This window comes from Antechinus flavipes, chromosome 6 (genome assembly GCF_016432865.1).
Source record: "Antechinus flavipes isolate AdamAnt ecotype Samford, QLD, Australia chromosome 6, AdamAnt_v2, whole genome shotgun sequence".
NCBI classification, from domain to species: Eukaryota; Metazoa; Chordata; class Mammalia; order Dasyuromorphia; family Dasyuridae; genus Antechinus; species Antechinus flavipes.
The window spans coordinates 213,522,128-213,535,065 of NC_067403.1; the positions used below are offsets into that span (position 1 = coordinate 213,522,128).

The 12,938-nt window shown below is 39.2% G+C and overlaps 1 protein-coding gene across 3 annotated transcripts in view; it reads left to right on the forward strand.

The window, feature by feature from the left end:
* The window catches only part of TEAD1 (TEA domain transcription factor 1), a 302,844-nt gene that overhangs the window by 212,755 nt on the left and 77,151 nt on the right, over positions 1 to 12,938 (forward strand). For 2 of the 3 annotated variants that reach the window (XM_051964254.1, XM_051964255.1), the window contains 3 exons: positions 1,441 to 1,505; positions 3,923 to 3,985; positions 4,074 to 4,136. In XM_051964254.1, coding sequence (XP_051820214.1) covers positions 1,441 to 1,505; positions 3,923 to 3,985; positions 4,074 to 4,136 — 191 coding nt within the window. The remainder of the gene's footprint in view (positions 1 to 1,440; positions 1,506 to 3,922; positions 3,986 to 4,073; positions 4,137 to 12,938) is intronic. The other variant, XM_051964257.1, reaches the window with a different exon arrangement.

A 12,938-nucleotide genomic window follows, 5' to 3' on the forward strand; every position in this document is an offset into this window, starting at 1 on the left:
TAAAGTTTGAGCTGAGTCTTGCTGTTGACAGGGCTTGTATGAGAAACAAATAAGGAGATAGAATGTTTCCAGGTCTGATTGAGAATATAGGACAAGTCATTTGCATTTTTTGGGCCTCTTTTTATCAGCTCTAATAAAAGGGGATTGAACCAGAGAAGTGAGGGGAAACAAATTTTTTCCCCCCACTGGAATTCCAAAAGCTGCTTCATGAAATTCTCTCCCAGACGACATGTATCCAATCTGATGGAAAGTGTTAAGTTTGCTGAGCAGATAGTATGTTGGTAAAGGTGGGCAGGACCAGGGCAGCTTTTGGCATGAGGAAATGTCAGGATGAAATGGTTGTCCGATCATGTTTTCTCTTGGGTAAATATTGCTTCCACTCAATGAGCAATGTGCAAAAGAGATTTCTTGCCTCGGTGTATTTGTACGTACAGTTAGAAACAGCAACCAAACCACAAATATAAAGTTCTTGACCAAAGTTGGGGGGAAAGATGCTTCATTGATTACTTCATACCTCCTCCTATAGAACTAGGAAATTTCTGTCTGGATTGAGCACCTCCCTCAGGCTCCTGAGGGAGTTGTGTCATATGTGATCACAGATACATTTTGATGGCAGTTGTGTGACATTGTTGACTCCAAACAAGCATCTCCTGTTATGTGAGGTTTGGTTTAAGCAAGGGAACAGGTCTGCTGGGGGTTGTGTATATGCATTCTAATCATGGTGGGGCAGGTGGAAAGAATAAACAAAAACAGTGATCATGTTAAATCTCAGAAGACACAATACTGTTTTAAATCCAATTACAAGTCTAAATTCAACATGCTATCAAAATGGAATTCCACTTAGTGTTTGTTTAGATTCTGGCACTCGACTGACCAGATTTTATTTTGTCTCATCATTTTATCATAGACCTAGAGCAGGAAGGGACATCAGATTCCTTCTAGACCAGCTCCTTCAATTTATAGATGAGGAAATTGAGGTCAGGGTAGGTTGATTCACTTGGTTCTTGGATTCCAGATTTGTTCCCACTGTATCAGGCCATCTCTTTCCAGGCCAGATGCTTAGGATCCCTTCTAGCTTTGGAATTAGATCATTTTGCACTCATATTATGTGGATGCTTACAGAACGTTCATTGATGAAACACCATTGCTTCTATATATAAAAGCTCACCCGCACAGAAACTCTATCATAGTACTTAATTGTGTACTGTGAATAGTAAGTGATTATGGAAATGTATAATTTCCCTCCCATATGACTCCCTGCAATCCCCTCCCCTCCCAATTTTTTTTTTTCCTTCCAATCTCATCATCAGCTCTTAATTTCTAAGGATAGGGAAGCTTTTATGTTAGATGATCTTCGATTGCCCTTAGAACTTACAGAAGCTTTGGTACTTACCCTTCATTAATTAATTAATATTTATTGTGCCATCTTCTTTGTTTCAGGTAGGAATGAACTAATAGCAAGATACATCAAACTCAGAACAGGGAAGACGCGGACCAGGAAACAGGTAAAATATTATCACTGGAAATTGTGCATGTCAGCGAATGATGATTCCCAAAAGGCATTTTGGCTGCAGTGGCTGTCTGTGCTTAGGCTCCGAGGAGCTCCCAAGTTGAGCCCCCTGTCATAGATCTCAGTATGTTAGTTTTAAATGGCCTTGGATTTTGCTGTTCATCATTTCAGTGACCCTTTGGCACACGCAGCTATTGCACCCTGTATGGGGCAAAATGTGCTGCAGAAGCTGATAGGAGAAGTATTCTTAGAATCTGTTTGAGTTCTTAAATTTCTTCCCAAAATGCACATTAGCAGGCACATTAGAAAAGTAGAGGTACACATGTACTTGCAATCCAAATAAATTTCAAGGTGATGTACATGTAAAAATCCTCCAGCAATTCTACATCAATCATCATTTCAATACCTGCCTGCCTTGGGCATTGACATAAACAGACTTGAATGATCATTTAGGTAACCAGGGAACTGGAACATACTCAGCTTTTTGTCCTTAGTAACAGTGATTGAAATGAAGTTATCCCTTAAATGACCAGGTCCAAGGGTTTGTGGACCTTTTTTTTTTTTTTTTTTCCTTTTTCTTTACAGGTTTGTTTAACCCTTTTCTTCCCCTCTTCTTTCCTCTAGAGAATAGTCCCTAAGTCTCTGGCCAGACTTAGAGTTTATTTTTACTTTTTGACACCGAGATAAGCTCTCTCATGTTTATCAGATTACTTCATATCTAGCTCTTTGAGCAAACTGATAAATGAACAATCCTCCAGGAGGAAGCAACTCTTTGCATTGTGCTGGTTAACCTAACATCAGCCTTTAAAAAAGAAAAAGAAAAAAAAAATCCATTGGGATTGTGGCCCCTTTAAACTTGAGCAACAGACTCCAGTTCTCTGTTTTACTGATGAGTTGCTTTCATTAGTGTTTATGATGGTGAAGAGGCTTTTACCCAAGCATGCTCCATGTGTGAAAAGTGATGCTGAGTCAGCACAAAAGGTGGCCTCCTGCCAGCTCACATAGGCAAGCCATTGTCTGGATGGGTGATGTTTTCCCCTGGCAGTGTCTCCCCCTTCCCAATTAAGGGAATCCTAAGAACAAGAATGGAGGAGACCAGGGGAAAGGGCATGGGGGAGTCGAGCTGGGGAGAACAGGATGCTCCTCGCTCTTCCTTATGTATAGAAAAGGAACAAAGAACAGATTCAAAACATACTTGAAATGGAAGGCGAAACTGGGATGTTTTAAAGGCATGTATGGAACCTGTTTTTAAATAGGCTGATGATATCTGATGTGAGGCTGTTACTCAGTGGGTCTGAGATTTGGAGCTTTCAATGGGTGGTATGTTTATGGCATCTAGCCCCATTTCATCCATTATAATGGAAAGATGGAATTGGGGGACCACCGGCAGACTTCTGAAAATTGTTTTTGTTCTATGTATCAATAAACTCCCGTTATTCTCCTCCCTTCACTGGGGATTCTTAAAAATGACAGAGGGCTACACAGTGAGCCCCAAATATATTTGTAAAGCAGTCATTTTGTCCCAGAAACCTGGCATCTTTTCCACGCTCAGGTGGTCTGGGGATTTTTTTTTTAAGGTACCAGTGGGCCCGATAACTCTCCAACAATTGTTTTGTTAGGCAAATTCATGCGGTCTTTATCATCACCCATTTTTAACTGGATGGTCTGGCCTGGATTCACACATTTAGCTTTGTAATAATATGCAAATCCACTTGGCACAGAATCAATACCTAAAGAGTAGAAGGATTAAAGATATTTATAAGAGCCCCAAATGCCTGGCTAGCTGAGTATTGCCATTCCTCCTAGAGATCTCATTTACATGTCCGTATTATTTTAACATTTGCTACAGAATTCAAAGCTTTTCATTCATAGGATCAAGCTCCTCCCCCACCCCACCTCATCCCAATCTCAAGGCAGAATGATCTCTCCTGAGCAACAAGATGTTTTGCTCCCCAGATGTCGGGGAGAGCCACATGCCTTTATTTGTCCTTATGATGGTCATCATCATCAGTATTATTGATTTGCTTTAATCCTCCTCTTTTAAAAACAAAACCAAGCTGTTTTCTCAGCAAGTCCTTGATTCTCTTGCTTGGGGGGGACAAACTCTGAGGAGATCCAACTTTTATCCCGAACCAAGTCACTGCAGTGATGAGCCAGTGATGTTTAGCGCCTAAGAGGATTGCTGGGAGCTTGGTGTCTGCCTGGGAATGTGTCTCCCTAACAACAAAGCTTTGTCCAGACGCAAATAACCTCCCCCACCTGCCCCCCTCTTCCTCCCCCAACCCCCTTTCCCCCCACTCCCCACCCCATCCCCCCCAGGACCAGCGACCTTATCTTTGATTTCCTTTTTTTGTTTGTTTGTTTTTTTTGTTTTGTTTTGTTTTTCCCCCTCCATAAACCTGAACAATGTAGGTGTCTAGTCATATACAGGTCTTAGCAAGAAAGAAAGTTCGGGAAATTCAAGCCGCCATTAAGGTACGTTTGGCTGGCCCAATTGCAGGGGGCTTTTCGTCTCCATGGTTACAGGCTTTTCCTTTGTTTCCTCCCTTCCCCTACCCTGCAGGTGTCTAGTCACATTCAGGTTCTTGCCAGAAGGAAATCTCGTGATTTTCATTCCAAGCTGAAGGTATGCGCTGCTGCTGCTGCTGCTGCTGCTTCTTCTTGCTTTGGGGCCTTGTGGTTGCTATGCCTTTCCCTTCCTGTTTGCCATGGTGACTGCTGAATGCCTGGGGCTGCCAGTCGGGTAACCTAGTTTTCCCGCATGTGAGAGCTGTTTACATTTCTTTGTGTGTGTCCTCCCTTCTCCCCGGTCTCTCTCCTCTCCTCCTGGCCTCCACACTCCACTGGGCTGTCTGGGCCTTTCCTCCTCCTCTTCCTCCTCTTCCTCCTCCTCCACCTCTTCCTCTTCCTCCTCCTCCTGGGGCGGTGGGGCTGCTGGGATTTGGTCTTCTCTAACCACTGGCACATGCAACAGTAAAGCTCAGTCTTGATAACTCAGCACACAAACATGATTTTTTTTTTAACCCTTTCATGTGTTGTGCCAGCCAGCTCAGGCCTGGCCGGGGTCCTTAAGTGCCCCCAATCGACAAAGAGATTGGGCACGCAGAGATGCTTTCAATTTGGGGGTAGGGGGTGGCGGGGAGGAGGCGGGAAGGGACAGTTTAAATTTGACTCTTTTCAGTATTCCTCCATGAGTTTCATGGGTGCTTTGAAAAAGGCTTTTCAAGAGTCCTTGGGGAAATGGCTATTAATGAGCTGCTGCTCTAAGCCCAACTGAGCAAAGCTAAATTTCTTAGGCTGAATTTTCCCTCTTCTCCACTTAAAAACTATTGTTAAGTGGAATGCATGGCTCTTAAAGCAAGTGTTTTCCTCTCCCCTCCTCTGAGTAAAAATGTTTTTTTATATTACATTTGATTTTTCATTTTGTTGGCACTCTGACCCAGCATTTTAATTTATTTCCTTTTTTAAATTAATTTTTTTTCAGTTAACAAAAAATCTGTTTTTCCCTTCATCTCACTCATTCCCCCCTCCAAAAAAAACAAAAACAAAAACAAAAACAAAAACCCGCAACAACAACTGAAAACAAAATTCTTGTAACAGTAACCTTACCTAAAAAGATGTCTCATTCTGCATCCTGAGACTAACACCTAAATTATGTTTATTTCTAAGGGTATCATCAAAATATACAATATCCCATGTTCAAAGATTCTCTTAAAAGGTACTCCTTAAAATTGAGCTTTTGGAAAATTAAAAAAAAAAATAAAATCTTTAAAAAGATGGATTGGGGAATGCAGCCTTTCCTCCTCAAATTACCCACCTGCTGTTCTGTTTTGGATATTCAAAGAGATTTTGTTTTAGTATATAGGGAGAAGTTTACTTTCAAATCCAAATAGCTCAGTTGGCCAATATTTCAACCTATTTGCCTGAGACTCTTTGTGGAGTTTTGACTGGCCCAGAAATTAAATAAATCATGTTTTTGTTCTAGCTAAAAAGCAAAAAAAAAAAAAAAAAAAAGTAATTTCACAGTACTAAGTGGTGAAACCCTGTCAGTGCTTACCAGAATCCTGGAACTTCATTATGTAAATAACAGGCTGGCTTTGTCATAGGCCTACTTGGTCTGAGCATTTGGTTTTCCATATGCAATGGGCAGCATGCTGGCAAGCATGTATGGCTGATGGTGGCTGGCTTTTTAGCTGCGCTGGCTGAACAGTTGTGTTGTTGAAGAACTAAGACAACTTTGTAGATACTGCTTTTTAACAAGGGGATGCTCTCCTACCTCCAGATGTGGCCATCCTAAGTGGCGACTGGCCTCCCAGTTTCTGAGCCACCTAATTAAAGATGTTCACATAATTCCGAGATGCTTCATTCCTGTTCCCCACGTGAAATGTTTTGAATGCCTCTTCTGCACTTTCTCTCTATTTGATGCTCACTCTGTAGAGCAAAGCTGTAGTCTAAGCAGACCTCTCCCATTTGGGAGCTATATTTCTGCCTTGTTCTTCTTTTAAAACAATCTTTCTAGATAGGGAAGGGGAAGGGGAGGTGGGGAATACGGGGTAAGGATCGATTGCCATTGGGATTTCATTCTATAGATGGCCTTTGTAAGTTCTTTCAAAAATAAATAAAATTATCCCTTCACCTTCACTAGCGTTGCCCCCATCCTCTTTGCTTCTCTCCAGGTAGCAAATTCACAGGTTTCTAAAACTTTGGTTTGAAGCGGGAGGAGGGATGGGATAAGAAGAATTGAGACTTGATTTGGGAAGTCTTAAGCAGAGGTTAGCTAACCTTGGGGATCAGGCGGATTTGTTTTTAATCAGCTGGTGATAACTGAGCTTTTGTACTTGATGAGAGACTCAACAAAACATAGACCTTACTAAGTGGTTAATCTGTTTTCATAGTTCTTGTAGTCTGAAGAGGGCATATAAGACACTTCTGAGTAGTAGAAAGTGACATAAGAGTTAGCTTAAGGTCAGTTTTGGGTAGGGTATTCTTAGTGGGCTTTGGGGAAGAGGGCCTGATTCAGGTGGTCCTGGAGAGGTGGTTAGGATTTTGACAGGTAAGGAGAGGACTTTCCAAGGAGCAGTTTTTGTCGGCTGAGAACACTCCTGTGGAATAATCTAAGTGAGTAATATCCAGTGCAATAGGTTGTAGATTTTAATGCCTTAATTTTATGAGCCAAAAGACGTTATAAACCTAAAACATTATAATTCATACTAAATGAAGCTAATACCATGTTGATAACCACTATTATTATTACTACTACCACTACTTCTACTACCATGCTATTACCACTACCACTGCCACCAACATCACCAACAGTACATCTAGATAGTACTTTTAAGGCAGTGGCTCTCAAATTTATGAGTCCTAGGGCCCCTTTATACTTCTGAAATTATTGGGGACTCCAGAGAACTTTTGTATATACATGTTATATCTATTCTTAGAAATCAAAACTGATAAAATCTTAAAAGATATATAAATTAAATATTAAATTTATTATGTATAATATGTATAAATTTATTAATTAAAATAACTAAAATAAACCCACTACATATTATGATAAATAATATGTTTTTATTAAAAATAACTTTTCTAAAAATTTATTGAGAAGTGACATTATTTTACCTCCTTTTGCAAGTTTCTTTAATGTCTGTCTTAATAGAAGCCAGTTGTATTCTCATATGTGCTTCTGCATTCAATCTGTTGCAATTTTTTTACCTGAAGTAATGAAGAAAATCTGGCCTTATACCCATACCTAGTTGGAAAAAAGAAGTATTTTAATAATCAAATATCATAATAATATTATTATGATAATAGTTTGTATTTCCCAAGGCCCCTTGAAAAGGTTTTGGGACTTACAGGGCTTTTTAGACATTGAGAACTACTACTTTTAGTTAGATGATCACATGAAATAGCTGAGAAGTACAACTAGAGTTACTTTCATTTGACATCAGAGCATGCTAGTACTTGGGAAGTGGCTGAACTGAGGGTAGTTAACTTATCCACTTATGTTTCACAACTCTGGTTTTAGAAGCAGAGAAGTGATAGTAATTCAATTCCTATTGGATATTGCCAGAGACAGCACCCAGAGGTAGTTGTGAATACAATATGCGATATTGTATATTGTACAATAAGTATATATGATATACTTATATATATATATAGTATAACTGCACAGGATCAACACATAGCTGCCATAATTCCATTATTTCAAATAGGTTTTTGACATTTCCTAACCTATTCCTAACCTATTGTTGTAAGAGTTGTCTTTGAACTGATTCTTCCAGTGGTAGAAATAAGCTTCGTGATCTAGTCACATTTTTCCACTCAATTTCTTTAGTGTCTAATGACAAGAATTTGTACCTCATTACAGTGCTCTTCTTGTCACTGGCCTTCATGAATAACCTAGGTCATGGGATCAAACCTATTACTTTGGTTCCCTCAGTTCTATAGTCCACTTACCTAAATAAGTACATAGAAGACTTGATGAGCCCCACAAAAAGAACTCCTAAATGGAAGTAATTTCCAAATAATAAAGAAATGAAGTTAAAAGAAAAGCTTAGTAACAGCTGTTGAGATAAAGGAATCTAGACTCCACAACAGACCAAATGCTCCTTCTTACTATAGACACTGGGTGATAAGAAAGAGTATCATAGAATGAATTCAGAAACCATGTCCAGTTCACAAGACCTTGAAGTTTCTTATGAAAAAAATTTCCTTTTTAACATGTCATAGAGATTCTTTGTTTATGGACAACTAAAAGGACCGTAGTTCTACAGTATCCACTCATTCCCTTTCATTTCCCTTTCTTTCTCCTGCTTTGAGAGGGGGTTTGTCCATCCTTGGGAGTCCATACCAACCTCATTTTGTTCTGTCTGCATTGACATGCCTTCCATCTCTAAAGATTCAGAAGGGTGAATTCTCTATTCTCTACAGGGAAAAAAAAGTAGAAACTTATCTTGTGGTCTGCAGATTCAACCAAACCATTAACTGGACTTTCCAAAACCACTAGCATGGAGAAGTCATTTGTGCAACAGTTTTAAAACCAGAGAATAGTGATTAGCAGGGAAAGGTCCACCTGGAGAAATGACAAGATATCAGCACATTTAGTCCAATTCCATGTTATGTAGGAGGAAGCCCACCTTTGTCACAAGTATTATCAGAGGTGGGATTTTTTTTAAACTGATCTCAGAGCAATGCTCTTTCTCCTGAAAGTCTAGAGGTTCTATAGGATTCTATCCTAAGCCCTGACTTGCTTAAAATTTTTCATATTTGCAAAAAACCTGAAGATATAAGGGGAGGGAGAAAGGAAAGGAGGGAGAAAGCAAAAAAGGAGGCTAGAAAACAAGCCATAATGGGTGAAAAAAATAGTGTTCTTCAAAGATCCCTGTAATAGAGTGGCTGGAACAATGAGTAAATTTAATGAGATGAAATTTAGTAGGGATAAATAAATAAAGTCCTAAATTTGAATTAAAAAAAAATCAAATTCAAAAGTATAGAACAGAAAAAGTGTGATTCATGTGGTGACTGCTCAGGGGTTTTTAGTGGACTGCAAGCTCAGTATGAGTCAAAAGTGATTGATGTGTCAGCCAGAAGAGTTAATCATTTTCAACTGCATTCTTAGAAGTTTAACATCAGCAGGATGAAGGAGCTGATAGCCTTACTCGGCTTTGCCTTGCTCAGACTGCATCTGGAGCGGTCTAGCATTCAGTTTTGTGTTCCATGTTTCAGGAAAGTAATTGACATTTGAAGTAGACCCAGAGAAGGGTGACCAGGATGATAAAAGTTCTTGAAGTAAAGCCACATCAGGATTGTTTCCAGAACTTGGGGATGTTTACATAGAGGAGTGAAGATTTAGCAGGGATGTGATCCAGGTCTTCAAATATTTGGAGGGTTGTCATGTAGAAGAGGGATTAGGTTTGTTTTTCTTCACTCCAAAGAGTAAAAATGGATGGATGGGTGGAAATTAGAGGGTCATTGAAATTCAGTATTAAGAAAAACTTCCTGATAATGTGTGTGTGTGTGGGGGGGGAAACTAAGTGAGCTGCTTTAAAGAAATAGTGAGTTCCCTCTCATTGGAGGTATTCAAGGAGAGGCTGGATGATTACTTGTGGGAAAAGAGGATTCCTGTTCAGACTCTATGTATAAATTCTTTTACAAATCTGAGATCTTGTGAAATAACTTGTAGTCTTGTCTGCCTTGTTGTCAGTGGTGAAGAACACTGTTAGTCAAGTTAAGGAGGAGAACACAGAAATTGTCACGAATCTTCTAACTTTAAGATCAAAAGGACCTCAGCCATCATCCATCTCATAGTCAAGAGATTCCTTGTGACTGATTCTCAGTCAAGGGATCGAGTCACAGTCATCCTGAATGTTCACTTATAAAGACTAATAATTAATTGGAGTACTTTATTATTAATTTGTTTTAGCTCTCCAACTGCTATTTAAATTTAAGATTTATGCACCACTTTAAGCATATTATCTCATTTGACCTTCATAACAATCCTATGAGGTAGACACTAAAGACATTCTATTTTCATCCCTTGTTTTAGTGACAGGTTAAATATCCCTGATGACACAGCAAGTAAATGCCAGAGACTGAATTCAAACCCAAGGGATATGGCAGGATTTTACAATGGAAAAGCACATTGAGTTTACTAGATTCAATTCCTGGGGTCTGCCACTTGCTTCCTGTATTAACTTGAACTAGTTTAATAAAATCCCTGTAAAGTGAGTGAGTTAGACAAAGAGATGTCCTTGGGCCTTCCTAGCTTTAAATTTGTGATCCTATAACATTATGATTATAACCACAAGGTTACAAAATAACCTCATTCATCCCTTAAAAGTTGTGATCTTCTCCCATTCCCCCACATTGCCTCTCTTACACACATTAAAATTTTTACGGTTCTGAGAGGGGGATGAATAGACCAAAAGCTAAGAATATTTCTTTCTTTCTTTTTTTTTTTTCCTATCTCAGTCCCAATCTGCCGAGACACCAAACAATTGTAAGGATGACAGGATTGCTTTTGTTTGGAGTGGGGATAGGAGGGTAGAATGGGGAAGCAAAGGGAACAAGCATTTATTAAGTGCTACTGTGTTCAAGATACTGTGACAATGGGCTTTACAAATATTATCTCATTTGGGTAATTTTTATACACATTAAAACTTGAAAGGTTTTTGGGCAACAGAAGAATTTAGAGACTATTCAGAAGTGTCTCTCCCTCATAGTATATGCCCATGCACGAATTATGCATTTTAAATTAATGTTTACTTTCTTGCCTTCCTATTCCAAATGATGCTCCAAAAACCTCAGGGAAAAGCATCTTTCAGATAAAGAAAGCCCTGTGTGCCAGCCTTTAATATTGCTGACAGAAATACAGCCTGAGTGGAAACCATTCTGCTGCCTGAGAAGTCGCCACCTGTTTTTTATTTTGAGAATTGTTCCCACTTTTCTTGTCTTCTTATTCTCAGCTTAGTAGGTCAGTGTCTTCTTGCCAGATGCAAGAAAACTATTATGTAGAAAATTCAAAAAGTAACTTCTGGACAGTAACTAATCTTCATCTATTTTACATTGATAAACACTTGTTGTGTCTTTACTGAGCACTGTTAGTAGGCCCTGGGGAACACCAGCCACTGCCCTCAAGGAGTCTACATTCTATCAGATATAATAATAATTAATATACATAAATCGCTCAATAAACAATATAGTCAGAATAAAAACTAAGTGTTTGGTAGGGGGAAGCTTAACAATTGGGAAGGAATAGAAAAGACCTTATGTCTTCGAATGGAAAAGACCTTATGTCTTCCACCCTTTTATACTTGGGACCTGGAAGATAAGTAGATAAACATGGGACCTGGAAATAGGAAGACAATTTCAAATCTGGCTTGCCATTTCCTCTCCATTTTACAGATAAGGAAACTGAGGCAGACAGCATGACCTGACTTGCCCAGGGTCACCCAGATAATAAGTATCTGAGGGATCTAAATTCAGATATTCCCAATTAATAGGCATTTAATAAATGTTCTTCCCTTCCCTTACTCTGTCCATAAATTTACAGGTATTTTTTTTTTATTACAACTTTTTATTTTCAAAACATATGCATGGGTAATTTTTAAACATTAACCCTTACAAAACTTTGTATTCCAAATTTTCCCCTCCTTCCCCCCACTCCCTTCCCTAGATGGCAAGTAATCCAATATATGTTAAACATGTTAAAATATATGTTAAATCCAACACACACACACACACACACACACACACACACACACACATACAATAATCTTGCTGAATAAGAAAAATCAGATCAAGAAAGAAAACAAAATGCAAGCAAACAGTAGCAAAAAGAGTGAGAATGCTATGTTGTGATCCACACTCAGTTCCCACAGTCCTCTCACTGGGTGTAGATGGCTCTCTTCCAGGTATTTTTTTTTTAAGGAAAATTTTCTCAGATTCTTTGTTAAACTATTAATCATTAAGAATAACCAGCATTTCTACTACTAGGGAGAAGGGTGGTTTGCTGGTAGAAAGTGCTGGATCATTATAAGAACCTTCTCCTTCAGGGAGCTTTTTCTTGTTTTCTGTGGCTGTGTGAGTACCCGTTGAAGACCACCAAGTTCAGATACCTTTTTATCCTTGAAGCTGCTCCCTGCTTATTCTTTGATAATTCCATTATTGTCCTTTAGAAAGTATAAAGACTTGGGTAAAATTATAGGTGAAGATGTTACAGGTGGGGAAGGCTTTTTTTCAGTGCTAACCATAGCCTTGGTTCATTTTAGAAGTCAGAAGTATATATGTTGGAGGTTGGACAAAGTCCAGCATTGAAGAAAAGACTGAACTTGTTGGCGTTACATCATCTGGAGAGGAGAATGCTTGGCTTCGGGCCTGAGCCTCTCTGACCATGTCCACTTGTTGGTGACTAATTTATGATGTTCTCGTTCTCACCCCAGGCCAGCTTCTTCATTTAGTCTCACACGCTGGCCTTTGTGAATTGATTTCTGAACAGGCCTTTCATTGCATTTCAGCCCAGCAAAGAGCTTATGGTTTGGATTATTTATTTCATTCTCTTTGGGAGTCCGGCAAGTTTCAACTAGAGCACTGCTGAAATCTGGGCCACTTAAGCCCACTCACCCTAAAAGGCCCATCAGGGCATGAGTGGGTCCTTCCACATAGCTGAGTTAGCTATTTCCTTCAATATGTGAATCCTTTGAAGCTGTAGACAGACAAGATAATCATTAAACCTTTATTAGACACTTGTGGTGTTCTTGGCATTCTGCTGAAAGCTGGGGATGTCTATACAAGTAAAAACAGACAGTCTCTGTCCTCGAAGAACTTACAGTCCAGTGGGGGAAGACAAGACACAAAAAAGAAGCTAAAGTGCAAGACAGAAGAAATCTAAAACAAGATCCAAGGTTATTCATTCCTTTGCTTGAAC